We start from the raw sequence: 14,993 nt of genomic DNA, 5'->3' as shown, positions 1-14,993 counted from the left end.
AATTTTTTGTAAAACAAAAAATAAATTAATGAAAGAATCAAAAACAAATGACCTCTTTCTTTAAAAAATGAGATAAAAAGCTACTTACGAAACAGATTTTGTCAACATGTCTTTTACTACCTTAATGTCTGTTACAGAAAGTGTAACTTAAGGTACAGGTATGAGCGAGTTGTGCATACTGTATGCATATTAAACCTACCAGATATGGTGACCAACACATTGAGGCCCTCTAGTACATCCATCTGTAGGAAACGCCTTCTGGTGATCAGGTTATAAACTTTTCCCTGTCCACTTCGGTCGAGCAGCATGAGACCATTTTCTGTCCCCACTAGTAGATTCACACCTAAACGTGTACGGATAAGAGTTGGAGTCAGAGAAAAGCAAACAAAAGCACACAAATAGAATATTTTGCTTTCTGTAGTGGGTAAGATAAAGGCTACACCGTCCTACCCCAGAGTGCAGCACAAAGGATCTCGGAGTTAAAGCGTTTCTTGTATTTGCGGATCTCTGGCGTGTCACTGTGGGGTCTGATGTTGGTGGGGTTGACATTTACCACAGAGATCTTCCTGGCTTCATTTAGTCGTGCCTGCTCCTGCCTCAGCAGCTCATTGGCAAACATGGCTGCCAAGACAAAGACGAACAAAGACAGAAGGGAATATGTGATTTTGGCAACAATGATGACAGATAAGAAATGCCTTTTTCCACTAACAGCTGATTTCAAAGATGGAGTTCACTGACTGACATTTAACTAAAACTCTACACTATCCAACTACCTGCTGCTGAGTTCTCATTGTCATCACTTGGGGAGGTCTGATAGACCCGTGGATCAACGAATGGAGTAAATGATGCTTTGGACCCACCAACACCAAACTGTAAGACACAAAACAATCAGTAAGTCCAACAACAGTCTACCTAGTGTGACATAAACACACAGGAATCATTGTTAAAGTGTGCAATTTGTGCCCGTGTCTCACCTCAGCCATGTCGCTGAGCTCCTGCAGGGCTGTGGTGGGTGTCGCTGACGGGGAGTTGCTCTGTTGCACCAGGTCAGGGAGGTTACCATGGTTACCATGATTTCCAAACCCATTGCTCTCACTATGACCTCCTCTCCTCCTCTCCTCTGCCTGTGTGACAAATAAAGACATATAAATATCAAGAGAAGTTAGGAGAACAGAAAGATGAGCACAAAAGAATATATTGCTCTACAGCAATAACAGTTTTGTAAGTGTGTAAGCATGTTTGAGTGTGTGCATGCATATTCGTCACCTCTCTCATTACTAGAGTACTGTCCTTCGAGCTGTTATAGGCATCTCCCAGAGAGTCTTCTGTCAACCCTCCATATGACTCTCCACTACTCTGCACTGCTGGCCTGCAAGAAAAATACAGAGACTTAAATATTTACATTTAAAATTAAACCAACTACTATGCTACTGGCAGTGTGCTAATCCCAAACCTACGAACACTAGCATGTCAAAGCAAAAGAGAGGAAACATGAAGGCGAAAACGTACATTATGCGGGGAATATCGCTCACAGCAACAGTTCCATCTGTCTCCCCATCTTCATCGCTGCTCTCTGATTCTTCACTGGAAGACGAGTAGTCTGTCACCTGTGTCAATGAACAAGACGTAGAGAGAAAAATTTACTTTCGAACCACTGAGAAGAAACACTGATGAGAGAAGATTTACGGTTGTATCTGATTCCCTCTAGAAGTCATTTAGACTGCACCAGATATATACGGTTTGGTTTATATTGTGCGATCAGTGAAGAATGTGGGAAAGAGAACACAGATCTTTCATGCTGTTCTGCTAATGTGCAGTTGGTGGCACTATTGCACAAATGCATCATCAATTTTGGCAACAACAGCAAAAATGAAATAGACTGCAAAATAGCAGATATGGATGCAAGTGTGGTAGTGGGGTATGGTTTCTGCTCAGCCGTGTAAAGAGAAGTGGGGCAGAGTGGTGCAGTCAGCAGTGTCAGTGAAGGCTGAAGAAAGTCATTATAGGTCAGTTATTATTATAAGTTGTTTTGCCTAGCAAGATCTTTTTTCCCCTTTTTTAATAGAAACAAATTAAGGATTTTTGTGAAGAAGAAATTGCACTGCAAACACAATTGTTAGATCTCATAGATACACATATTCTGTTCTTTTTAATATATATAAAAACATTTTTAACACAAAATAACAGTCACTTTTAAGTTAGGTGGAACCTAAAAAAAATGTTAAGCAATTCAAACAACTTGTAGCTTTACGATTAACCTGAGATTACTATAAATAAGCAAAAATATATTTAAAGCAATGTTTCTTTTAGACTGAATCCCATCGGCTAATTACAATTTAAAATTGTATTGTAGCAGTGGTCAGAGATATCTAACATGACAGAGTCTAATTTAAATTTGCACTGTTTAATAACGAACGAGAACTTTGTTTTGCCCGTTATCTCTACATGAAGATTTGTCACTACCATTCTACCTGATTAACGTCACAACATAAACAGGCTTTTAGCTTTGTCTATTTTCCATCCTCAACTTTTTATTTATGTTTGAATTTAGAGAATTTACAGTTGTCATTTTACCTTCACTGGAGGTCTGCTTCCCTCCTCTACCCTTAGTTCTCTGAGTTCCTTAGCTAATGCACTTAAGTCCTGTGAACAAAGGCAAAAGAGGAGAGAAAAGGTGATTTCATTCAGTCTCAGAACCTCAAGACTGAGAGACCAAATCACACACAACGGGCAAAGGAAACGGAGAGGGTCAAAGATTCAGACAAATAATGACCATCAAGACTAAAGGCCAACTTAATTGTTGTCACATAGCAATCCGAGCCTGTACACAAGAGCCGTGGAACAAGAGTGCTGATCTGGCAGTACACTTTAAAAAAATCTTAACAGTTAAATTCTAACTTTCAACATGAGGATTGATCAAAATCAGCACTTTCATTCACTCACAAGCAAGTACGACCCTTGAGAACACAAGTCATAAGAACAGAGAAAGACATATAATCAAGCTTTATAAACTACTGGAGTGCAGAATTACTCCACTCTACCAATCGCCCCCATGCCAACTGGCCCATGGTTCCTCCCCTCCCTCGCCTCCCCATCACCCAAGCAGATGGATCAGACCAAATCATGCAGACAGGGGGAGGATTATTACACACGGTGCGCTTACCAGCTCCTCCTGACCAGTAACCGTGATAATGGAGAAACAGGAAAAGAAATTCAAAGACTGTTCAGGTGCTTTGCAGTACACACATATTCACACACGCCCCCACCCAACACATGCAAACCCACACAGGCACGCATCCAAATATACACTCTCTCAGGTATGTGTGTAGAAGCACACATGCACTGCTATTGCCATTACACCCTGATATGTCAGCGTAAAAAGGAAACATCATCTTCTTGTGAAACCCACTAACTCCATCATGCCAGGGGAAGAAAAGGGCCTCTGAAGATCAAAGGAAAACCAGAATAAAGGAAACGGGAGGGGGGGCGCAATATTCACTAACCTCATCTATGGCTTTCTTATAGCTCTGAAGAATAGAAGAAGAAAGAGATGGGAAGAGAAAGAAAGATCAAGTGAATAGTAGAAAAAGAGAGGAGGAGGCCTGTAAAAGATTCCCAGAGAGGAGATGCCTGTGACAGAAAGAGGTTCTTTGTGTGTCTGTGTTGTTTGACTCACGGCAGGTCTGCTGGGTCTTGTTGACTCACGTCCCTCCTCCTGCTTGAGCTTTGCTTCTTGATTGGCTCCTAGAGGGGATCCCTCCTGCTTGCTTTGACCTACCAAAACAAAAAATGGCGATTAAAAGAAAATTAGCAGTTTAACTCAAATCTAGATATTAATTCACTGCGAAACTCGTTCATTAGAATTTTTTTTATTTTTCTCCATCTGTATTTATTCCATCTTTAAGACTGTTTTCTGTCAACAGAGTTGAAAAATAAATCCAACTAATATCAAGGTACTTCAACCTTTCTATGTGTTTGTCAGAGGGAAATCCATGCATATCTTAGATATCCCTCTGGCCTGTTGTTTGACACCTCGCTCTGCGCTTCTCTCTATCTCCCTCTCTCATTTCCTCTCTTCAACCTCTCCAGAGGCCCAGAGTAACAGGGCACATCAGACAGGTTGATCGGTGCAGAACTGCAATGTCCTGCTGATAGACTCGAAATCCATGTCAATGTATGTGGAGGTACGCATACACAGTATGTGTGATCCTCTGCCTACACATTGGTTTTTTTCTGGTTTACTTACAAGCATTCACTTGATGTTGATGTTTGCCAGATTAGGTTTTGTATGTGTCTTATGAGCCTGTATTATGTGTTTAAGAGCGTGAGGTTTTATACCTCTCCTCTCAGCTGAACCCCCCTGAGATGAAGGGGACGAGGAAGATGATGAGTTGGAAGAGGTTCTTTGCAGCATAGCGTCCAAAGAGAGTTCAGAGCGCCGCAGGTCAGGGTTGCTGAAAAAGGATGAAAGCAGACCTTTTAAATACGCAGTATCCTCATACAAAAGTACAAATAAATACAAGTTTTTATTTCTGTTTAAACACACTAAGGAATAACACATGGGAAATGTTACAGAAAGTAATTCAAAATCAGTTTGCTACTTTGCCCTTTACCTTGCCCTTATAAGCTGAGAACCTGTCCGAGGACCCAGACCTACTCCTCCATTAGGAGAGTTTTTCCTGACCAAGGCTGGGGAGATGGAAGTGGTCCGTTGGGGTACCTGGACAAACACAGAAACAAGATAAAACTTTGCTTTTTCTCCTGGAAAAATGTTCAAAACATGTATCCTCGTCTTTGTAAAGTACACTACCGATCCATGGCAAAGAGGGAAATGGTAAAACACCATGATGTACAGTATAGCATGAATTTTGTCAAGCAGCTGGAGAGGCCAACATTCATTTAAAACAGGATTATTAATAAAATTGCAAGTATACTACACTATGCAATATTTAAACACAGAGTTCAAAAAATGCTGAAACAATAAATAAAAAGCATAAACACAGGTTAATAAAAGATACCAAATATTCTTAGCCTTCATTTCTGATTATGAATCTCAACCTTGGGTGGGATGTCCTCCTCTCTCAGCCAAGCGGTTCTGTCCCGATCCCGATCTCGATCCCTGTCACGGTCCCGTTCCTCCCTGCCAGCATTGCGCTGTGGAGGTCCCGGGGTGTCAGAAGTGGGGTCTGAGTTCTGACGAGGCATCTCAGGCCTGGGGGAGCCCACACTCACACTCTCACTGAGAGCTGAGTCTTTCTGGTCCTGCAGAGACTGAGAGCCAGACATGGAGCTAGTGTGGGTTTTCACAGGAACCAGGTGAGCCATCTGTGGGGATAAACACATTGATGAAGTCAGAGTTTAACAGTGTGAGTGAAATGGACAAAGGATGGTTAAGGGTGAGGTGGACAACAATATGTGAGAGAAGGCACGAAAGGTGAAAGTGCCTCTTTTTGCGCGCGCGCACACACACACACCTGTGGTTCGTTGGAACGGTGGATGGGTGGGGTGCGGGCAGGCTGCATGCCCCCACTGCTGAAGGACTCGGAGCGGGGTGGGAGGGAGGGGTCGGAGATGCGGTTGGACACTTTGTGCTGCAGTGCTGGAGAGCTCTGCCTGTTCAGCTTAGATCGCTCCTCCACCTGAGGCAGGTCACATACGACTGTTACTCACAGTGAAGCACACAACACAGCCAGTCACCATGTATGATCCACAATGGGCACCACCCACACACCCATGCACCTCTACAAGCCACTAGACAATCTTAAACATCACTCTTCTCTGCGGTGACAACAACCGCAATGTAGAAGTGTGCGACTGATGGATTGATGGATATTACATAAGAAATTTACGAGAGCCTCTCTTTATATTGCACATTGTTTTAATGACATGATAGGACTCTGCGTGACTAAGTGAAGTCTTGTTTTTCGAGTTAAAACCAGTCTTAACCGTCTCTTCTATGCAATAATAACACAGGTGAGCCATGCCAGACTTCCACAGAAGCCCTTATCAGGGTAAACCAGCAGGCCAACAATAACACAAAGATTTTGTTTTGCACAAAGAATAGGTTTTTTATTCACAAACAGATTGGGCGTCTGACTAATTTATGTCTCAATTAAGTTGTTTGTGGTGTCGTTTCTCCATGTTGAGGAGTAAGAGTGTCTGATGGCTGTAGTGAAAGTTTAAGTATAGCTTCTAATCTGCTTTATCAGATGCCACATTCAAAACAGAATAAAAGAACCACGTAAGCACAACGCAATGTTGAAGTGTTTGTGTAATTCCAGTCCGTTTCCACTGAACTGTGCTCACGTGTGTCAAAGTAAATACATCTGTGTGTGAAAGGGGCAGGAAGCTCCTCTTGCCAGTGTAATCTGATTATCAGATTATCTGCTGTGCAATAGGAGAATGTTCCAAGGGATACGCCCAGCTGCCAAAATCACACTTTTCCACTCTAAACACTCTACCCATCTGTAGTTTCAGGGTTGAGTGATGGCTCAGCGGGTTCTAGTTTCAACAGCCCCAAGGTAAACAAGAGTGCCTTTCTCTTTAAAAGCTTTCTCTAAATCCACAGGAGCTCACATAATCTAGCAGGATTATTTCAGATTATGACCTGGTTCAAAACAACTATGCGATACCGAGCCATTCCTCAAATCTGTTAGGTGCCTGCTACAAGGTCAACTACAACGTTGCAACTTTGACATCTACAGCATCAAACAGCTTTTGTTAGTTCCTTGAATGAAATGCAACTACGGATGATGGAATCAGATTTAGACAAACAGTCTGCAAATAACTGAAAGAAAAACATTCAGTGGTTTAGGCGAAGTACTGCTGAGATCGAAGTTTGATCTGTGGAGTGTAATCAAGGTTAGTATATTGACTAAACAACAAGAAAAGAGAGATTAGAAAAAGATGAAGAAAAACCTTTTGGGTAGTGCATATTTCATTTTTTTGTGTTTGTCATAAGTTTACCACCCAAAAACTCTTTCTATTACAGAGAGAAGAGAATATTGGAGGTTAGCTGTTGGCAATGTTGCATCTACATACAGAAAAAAATACTGTATGAGATGAGGAAGAAGAATAGGTCGCCAGAAAGGCATCTCGGGTTTATTAAAAGGATCCCACCACCACTTGGCCAGCACCCATCACCAGGCTAGGATATGATTTACTGGTTGACTGACCTAACTGGAAGATGAGATGGGTGGGTTTTCCCTGATGCCATCAAATCCAAGATATCTAGAAGTAGGCTCATCACGGTGCCCTCTGGGAAACTGGGTGGCAGGGGCATTGAGGGGGCAGGCAGGGGGGAATGAGTGGTCTAGCTAACTAGGCTACTGTATCTACAAAGTGGTATTAAACTATAACTGAACACAGGCACCTCTCCCCTTGATCTTAAGCCCATAAATAATACGAGCTATATAAAATGAATAATTAAATGTGTTACTAACAGTAAGAAGAATATATATATAAGCTTTATAGGGACAAAAGTGGAAATGTACCTTTTACTGTCTGTATGCTTGAGTATGAACATTCTGCATGTATCCAATTGTACCTCTGTCTTTGTGGGAAATTTGGTACTTTTGACTGTTATGTCAAGCAGTGTTTTAGAAATTTATCAAGGTCATATCTGAGCCATAGAAGTAATACAAAAACTTGATATGCTCCAGTAGTTAAAATGAGTAGAGTGGAGCATTTATGTAATCACAAATATAGAAGTACAAGTGCGCGTGCGTGTGTGTGCGTGTGTGTGTGTGTGGTCTTATATACATGTGCTGGAGCAGAGTCTAGCACTCTGTTGCTCCAACAGACCTGGCGATCTGGGATTGGGATCCAAAGGGAGAGCCTTGTGGGGAGCAGTGAGGTGAACTGTTAGGAAATGACGTTTGGTTAGGCAAGACTAAGGTGGGGTAATAAGGAGATTCTGTGTTGAACCCAGGGCTCTCAGGGGAGAATGGAGGAGAGAAGAAACTGCTGGATGGCGATACTGGGGATGTGGACGGCGACACTAAGGATGTGGAGGACTGTGTGCGGAAAATTTGAGAAGAGCTGCGAGGAGAAAGGCACAACCAAGGGGATGGAGAGTTTGAACTCATTGAAATAATATTATTCATGCTTCTTTTTAGTAACCCTGCAGGGGCAGAAGCACTAAGATCACACATAGAGGAACTACCTCTAATTGCATGTTCCCTCCATGTCTCAGAGGTCATGCCCCTATCGGAAAGAGGGGAAAGTAAGTGATTGTTATCAGGGACTTGGAGAAGATTGCTACTGCTGGGAGCAGGTGAGTAGGAGTTCCTGTGTTTAGATAGGGCAGAACAGAGAGCATTTGCAGGGAAGGACTGAGAGAGTAGGTCAGTTTGGTCAACTGCCTTTGAGTCCAAGTGCATTGTAAGGCTGTCATGGCTCACGCTTTGCCTCAACGATTTGTGCCATCCTCCCGGATTATAAAGCTCTATGTCTACATCTATTCTATTGCAGGGTGAGTGTGACCTGCCACGTCGATGGGCACTAACCATTAAGGACACGGGTTTGGAAGGCGTGGGATTCTGGGTCTGTCCTGGAGATATCGGATGAGGTCGAGCCTTAAGCTGTGACTCTTGAGACATTAGCTCCTTAATGGTTGGCTGACTTGTGACAGATAGACATCTATCTCTATGCTTCCCATTTTGACTGCTAGGCTCTGGTAGATAACACAAGCCTTGTTTGGGGCTCTTGACAGGACCTTTATTGAGCCCTTGGTCAACAGACTTACTGTGCTCTAGGACATACCCTGGGCTACGCCCCCTTCGATTGTGTTTCTGAGCTCTAAGTTCTTTGACCTGCTGGCTTATCTCCAGCTTCAACTCTGGATCTAGGGGTTCACCAGGGTCTACTGAAATACATATATGGGGAAGCTGGCTGGAGAGAAGCTGGGGAGAATGAGACAGAGTACGCTTAGGCGCCTGAGGTCTAGATTGGCCGTGAGAGCTAGAAGTTTGAGGCTGGTTGAATGACTGATGATGTCGAAGGCGGGAACGAGGTGGGTTACCATGAGCATGCTGCTGCTGCTTCGGGACCTAGGGGTCACAGTCAGAGGACATTAAGCAACACAGACACACACAAAGCACACTTCACAGCGTAATTATTAAAGAAACAGAATTCATTTTAAAAGGGTGTTTCGATTCAAAAAGCAAAGTTTCTCCACTACTCTCCTCACAAAGTTCCTGCTTCTAGTACAACCTGCTAAATAAGATAACCACAATGCAAGAAGGCAACTGGTTGAGGTTCACTTTAAATACATTATTGACATCAGCATAAAAACATTTAGTACACAGACCTGGTGCTCAGAACCTTTCTTCATGGAAGACAAGCAAGTTCAAAAGACCATGCATAGCTTTGCATGCCATGTATATTACCTCTTTAGCCCAGGCAGGCTTGTCGTTAGGATTAACGACATCCTTATAGTGGTAAAGCGGTTTCTTCTCTGCTTGTCTTCCCTCCTGCTGCTGCTGCTGCTGCTGTTGTTGCTGCTGCTGCTGTAAAGACACCAGGTAGGCTCTCTCCTGCTGGAGCTGCCTCTGTAGCCGCTCTGCCTGCCGCTGCTCCTCAATCTGCTTGCGCTTGTACTCCTGAAGAAAGAAAGGTAGAGGGTGAATGGCAAGAAGGAAAGAGATGAGAAACAAAAAAGAGGAAACTATTTTATATGGGAGCAAAGACACAAAGACAAATTAGCACAAGGGAAAACGGCTGAGGCAGATGAGGTACCAGTAGATATCGACACAAAATTTAGGTCAATAGGTATTACGGAACTTTCAGTGCATTTATAAAGTCAGGTAGAAAAACAGTGGATGCGTATTCTAATGATCATTATCCCTCCCTACATGTGCAGAATTTAAGGGTTCAGAATGGCTTGAATAAATGGGAGGAAAGTCCATACACAATATTTCCCTTTTGATTGTATTTGAAAATACTTTTTGTGTGACACAGTCTTCCACATAGTGTCAGATTTGAGTCATGCATTCACATAACAGACCTGACAAACATACAAACTGACCATTGGATTAACCCAATATGGAACACAAACAGACTTTCTACATATAGCTCTGGCAAAAAACCAAACAAAATCTGCAGGAAAAACAGGGAAGAGGAATGTAAGTATTGGAGCGATGGGCACAAGAATAATGACATAGCACAGCACTGGATTTTGGCACTAGGGTCATTTTTGTGGCCTTTGGATCTCAAAAGGTTTCCTTTCAAACTTGTCAGTCTTCAATTTTTAGCTCTAAAGTGCATGAGTGATGCAGTATACAAATACTAAAAGGAAATACTCTTAAAAAAAGAGCAGGGCACTGAGGAAAACAACAGTGTCCTACATTTTCTTTGCATGACATAACAGGGCAGTCAAAACAGAAGTCTTTTTTTCTGTAAAATCCTTTGAGATCCAGCCAACTAAATGATACTGCACATGCGTTCAGTGATCCGAATCAATTTCAGAGGAAAATGTTTTTGCTCAAATCCGTAGCTAATAGGCCAAAGAATATATATTCCATTCAGGTGCATGCAGTGGGGACAGGGATCACACAGCACAGTTCGGGAGCAGTTGTAGCACGTGGGAGGGCTGTGGTTACCAGCAGTAATGCCTGTTCCTGCAGTAGCTGCTGCTGGAGAATCTCTAACTGCCTCTGTTCCTCTTCCAGCTGTCTACGGATATACTCCTGAGCAGCACGACGGCACAAGGAGATAGAAATAGATTGAGAGAAAAATCTGGAGATCTGAACATTTATATACAGGCAGAGAAGAAAGCTAAAGACAGAAAGGGGGGAACAGAATAGAATAGAGAATATAATCTCCTGTGGTTCTTTTCAATGAGGAGAAAAGATAATAATAAAAGATATTATATCCTCAAACAATTTTAATGTGTTACAAAGGGAAAATGAGAAAAAAAAGAGATTGAAGTTATCTTTTCAAAAGACTTGAGAAGCGTGGCGGGAGAGCAGCAGAGCGATAAACATTGAGTAGGATAGACAAAAAATACAAGGCTGAACTGCAGTTCAGGTTCACAGAGAGGACAAGAGAAAAAGATGTTAAAAGAGAGAAAGAGACAAGTAAGAGGAAAGATACAGAACAATCAAACTGCATGCATCTATAAAAAACTCTAAAATTGTCCATCCCTATAACGCTGCAAAAATTTCTATGCTGAAAATGCCGCAACAGCTTTCTTTGCATTCTAAAAAAAAGGTGCAAAGTAATATCTCATGGGAGGGGCTCTACAATTTTGTTATGCAATATTTATATTTTTGCCACACAAACAAGCCGTGGATTTAGAGTTTCCACCAAGGTTTTTGGCACCACTATCCAATGTAACAACTTTTAGTGCTTTTATGTTCTATACTTTTACTTTTTGAGGTTTTTTATCAAAACAATGGCATGCAGCTGATGAAGCTAGAAAAAAATAAATATTAATTTTGACATAACAAATACTGAAGAAAAACAAAACACTGAGGGACAAGCTGTGGATTTAGAGAAAGAAACTCCGGGGATGAGTTTCCACCAAGGCTTTAAGCAACCTCTGTGTAATGTAACAGTGCTTTTAGTTCTGCACTTTTAATTTTGATTCATGACTCAAACATTGAGCTTCTATATATAATTATATAATTTTATATTAGCAAGTGATGAAGCCAGATTAAAAATAAAGATTAATTTAAAACAGCATTACAAATGTACAAATAAAGAAAGAAATGTCCTTTCCTATTATGTAACTGTATTATACCAATGTGTAATTAGTTTGAGGAATTCTAGGCTAACTCCCAACATCGTGGTTCACATATCTGTTGCATTACATTGTCGCACGACAAATACATGTTTTGCAGTACAAGTATGGACCTGTTCTCTTTCTGCATGCCTCCTCTCCTCTTCTCTACGGAGCTGCTCCATTTCCTCATAACGTCTTCTCTGTTCCCTCTCTTGCTGTTTCCTCAGCTCACGCTCACGCTGCTGTTGCTGTTGTCAGGAAAGCAGGAACGCACAAAGATTAAGGATCATCACAGTGAACACAAATCAGGAAATCATGTTTGTTTGGCACACTTTTTTTGGGTACGTGTTACAACTTCTAGGATAATAACACAGGAAATGAGTATACAAACGTATGCGGGCTCAAATTCTAACTAATGTGTGTATTTGGTCACGCGTACAAAGACACAGACACCATTGAAGTGGTGGGTTCATGTAAGTTAAGTCTAGTCATGGTGCTTAGAGGTGCATTGGAAGGCAAATCCTTGGAGAAACCCACAGAGAGCACACAGATTATGGGCTAAGGATTTCCTTCTGTAAGCCTGCTCTCTGGAACTAAGAAAGGGACATTGGGGAACAAGCTCTGACTGTGTCTGTGTAAGTGTGTGTATAAATGTCATTCTTTCTCTACCAAAATTGTGTTTTGCAAATTTAAATATGTGGAACCAAATATTCTTTCCTATAGATAATAAACTATTTGACAGAGGACACAAACATTATTGAAAATGGTTCAATTAGAAACATTATTTACATAGTAGTGATGTTAATTTGTGGTGACTGTTAATTTAGAAAAAAATACCTGAATTTGTCAGATGTATTGCTAATAAGTAAACTAGGTTATTGATGGTAACATGCTTACATATTTTCTGTAGATAAATGTAATTCAGCTGAGGTGGGGCCCAAAGGTTGTAATTAAACCAACTACTCTATTTGCACCACTTCCAAGTAGTTCTATATTCACGTTTGATTTAATGAATAGCATTTTTGCCATTTTTGTGTACTCATTCAGTTTGTAGCATATCTTCAAAATTTCAATATTTGCACGCATGCCCCAGCAATACATTCATAAAACCGCTCCAAGTGGCACACCCAGAGCCACACTATTTAAACCTGTCACGACTGATTTCATAAAGCTCGCTCCCAGTGTTGGTAAGAAATATTGTCTTATTATGGCTGAGACGTTATATCTGGGTGGAGGCCTTCGCAACATGAAACAAAGATGTCATAGCAAAAGCACTGTTGATAGAGGTCGTTCCCAGATGGGTAACTCCCACAAAAGTTGATAATTGTTCACAATTTGTAAGTATAGCTGTCAGACAGCTAGGCTTGGACTTAACACATCATTGTTCTTTCATCCAGCTAGTGGAGGAGCCATGAAACAAGAGAAGCATCCATTGAAACAGAAGCCATTAAATATTACGAAGAGACTGGCCTTCAATCATTTTCAGTCCCTTTGAAATCCTGTTTTGGAAAACTTCAGTGATGGTGATGGGTATTGATAAGCATTGATTATTACCATTTATATGCAAATATCCAAACAAGTTTTTGCATTCTGTTTGTAATTAAACTGGACACTGACTAACAGTGTCTGATTAACAGATGCTGCAAAACAAGAACAATTAAAAGCTGACATTCCTTAGACTTTCCAATGAATTTTGGATCGTTTTTTTTCTTCTTCTCCTTCTTTTTTTGTTGGTTTATGACCTACTATATTTTGTAGTTTAAAATTTTTATGCATGTGTATCTTTGTAGCTTTTGTTGTTTGAAAAGCTACAGTATACTTTCAAAGCTTTGCCTTCACTTCATTCTCTCTTACTTCTTCCAGTCGCCTCCTCTGCTCCTTTTGCTCTTCGATGCGTTTCTGTCTCTCAGCCAACAGTAAGCGCTTGTGCTCCTCATTCTGCTGTTGCTCCAGCTGTTGCCGCCGTTGGGCCTCTGAACGCTCCTTATTGGCGAGCTGTAGGCGCAGGAAGTCTCGCCTCAGGGTTGACTCCCCGGGGATGTTGATGATGGAGCTGGAAAGGTGGACAGTGAAAAAGACCAAGTCTATGTTGGGTGAAGTTGGGCAGAACATGTTAATGTTCATATCTGCGCATTTGTAAAAACACTGACCTCGGGTCACAACTGTCTCTGTCTTCATCCTCCTCTTCACTGCCACTATACTCATATTCTGTTTCATCTGGTAGGCAGGGAGATAGAGTGAGGCAAGTAAGAATGAATAAAAAAGAAGCAGCAAAGAGTAAAAACAATAAAACCTTAGTAAGGTAATAAGCAGCACAGAGCAAAGGCACTTCACGTTCTGAATTTTTCACTTTAACTACCTCTGTTCATAACAAATTGCTCACGTTTTTGCCATTCCCAGATCATCGTCACTTCAAGGCACATTCTCTTAGCCACTGAATAAGAGTATAAATTGTCATTTTACTGTGTGCGGTGGGGTGGAGAACATTAGCTCAGAGCTCCTTCAGTCAAAAAGGGCCTTAAAAAACAGCAGTCATATAAAAGGCCCAGCTCTTCCTCAGACGCATGCACATGGACTGGTCCTCTGAATGTGACACAGTGACAGCTGGAGAAGTCACAGCCTCTACAATGGCAAGATATTTCGATACATCATCCCGACGTCCGCTCTGCAGTGTGTTGTTTCCTGAAGCGGTTAATGTCGTTCTTTCTGGTGCAGTACTTTATGCGAGTGCCAGTCTATCACTCCGACACTCGCCAGTGTGTGTTTGTGTCATAATGGAGTTTAATGGAAGTCTGTCACTTTTATTTTCTGCCTTGTTGAAAACCATGAAATCAACGGCATAAGTGAGAATTTGTGCATTTGTCTGAAAGTGTTTAACAGCTCATCCTTAAAGTGAAACATTATTCATAATGTGACTGCGTATCTCTGAGAAAGTATCTCAGTCATACACTAAATCTGTGTGCTTGCTGTTTTTCAGCTGGAAAGATTTAATATGCTTAAATCTTGCTGTTACTGGTCTATATTAGTGGCGGTGTTCATTGTGCTGCAGTCAAATGAGCCTGATTTCTTTTTACTTACTAGGCATAATAGACATGTAATAAGTCCATGTGAACGCACTATACTGCTGCTTCACATTTCACTTACAACAACTTTGGTCAAAGAAAGATTGCTATTTCCATCTCTAGTAGTTTATTTTTGATACTAATAACTTGAAGCCACCCCACCCTTCCCACATATATGGAAACCAGTAGTGAGACTCGCTTAAGCA

The 14,993-nt window shown here is 41.5% G+C and overlaps 1 protein-coding gene across 8 annotated transcripts in view; it reads right to left on the bottom strand.

The window, feature by feature from the left end:
- Window positions 1–14,993, bottom strand: part of LOC146686203 (traf2 and NCK-interacting protein kinase-like) — a 55,154-nt gene that overhangs the window by 7,908 nt on the left and 32,253 nt on the right. For 3 of the 8 annotated variants that reach the window (XR_014916963.1, XM_085442587.1, XM_085442588.1), the window contains exons 11-28: window positions 13,876–13,942; window positions 13,580–13,778; window positions 11,857–11,973; window positions 10,602–10,688; window positions 9,390–9,602; window positions 8,508–9,050; window positions 5,475–5,639; window positions 5,059–5,325; window positions 4,614–4,720; window positions 4,339–4,454; window positions 3,677–3,774; window positions 2,575–2,643; window positions 1,510–1,607; window positions 1,267–1,369; window positions 975–1,124; window positions 774–870; window positions 451–621; window positions 200–343 (exon numbers count right to left, since the gene is read on the bottom strand). Coding sequence is in view for 7 of the 8 variants with exons in the window: in XM_085442587.1 (XP_085298713.1) it covers window positions 200–343; window positions 451–621; window positions 774–870; window positions 975–1,124; window positions 1,267–1,369; window positions 1,510–1,607; window positions 2,575–2,643; window positions 3,677–3,774; window positions 4,339–4,454; window positions 4,614–4,720; window positions 5,059–5,325; window positions 5,475–5,639; window positions 8,508–9,050; window positions 9,390–9,602; window positions 10,602–10,688; window positions 11,857–11,973; window positions 13,580–13,778; window positions 13,876–13,942 (2,811 nt within the window). In the remaining variant the exon portion in view is untranslated. The remainder of the gene's footprint in view (window positions 1–199; window positions 344–450; window positions 622–773; window positions 871–974; window positions 1,125–1,266; window positions 1,370–1,509; window positions 1,608–2,574; window positions 2,644–3,676; window positions 3,775–4,338; window positions 4,455–4,613; window positions 4,721–5,058; window positions 5,326–5,474; window positions 5,640–8,507; window positions 9,051–9,389; window positions 9,603–10,601; window positions 10,689–11,856; window positions 11,974–13,579; window positions 13,779–13,875; window positions 13,943–14,993) is intronic. The other 5 variants (XM_085442590.1, XM_085442593.1, XM_085442591.1 and 2 more) reach the window with 3 other exon arrangements.

Source organism: Copadichromis virginalis, linkage group LG19 (genome assembly GCF_057382275.1).
Source record: "Copadichromis virginalis isolate Kocher_CV1m ecotype Utaka linkage group LG19, C_Virginalis_male_GT1.1, whole genome shotgun sequence".
Classification (NCBI taxonomy): Eukaryota; Metazoa; Chordata; class Actinopteri; order Cichliformes; family Cichlidae; genus Copadichromis; species Copadichromis virginalis.
This window is presented reverse-complemented; position numbering and strand designations above follow the sequence as displayed.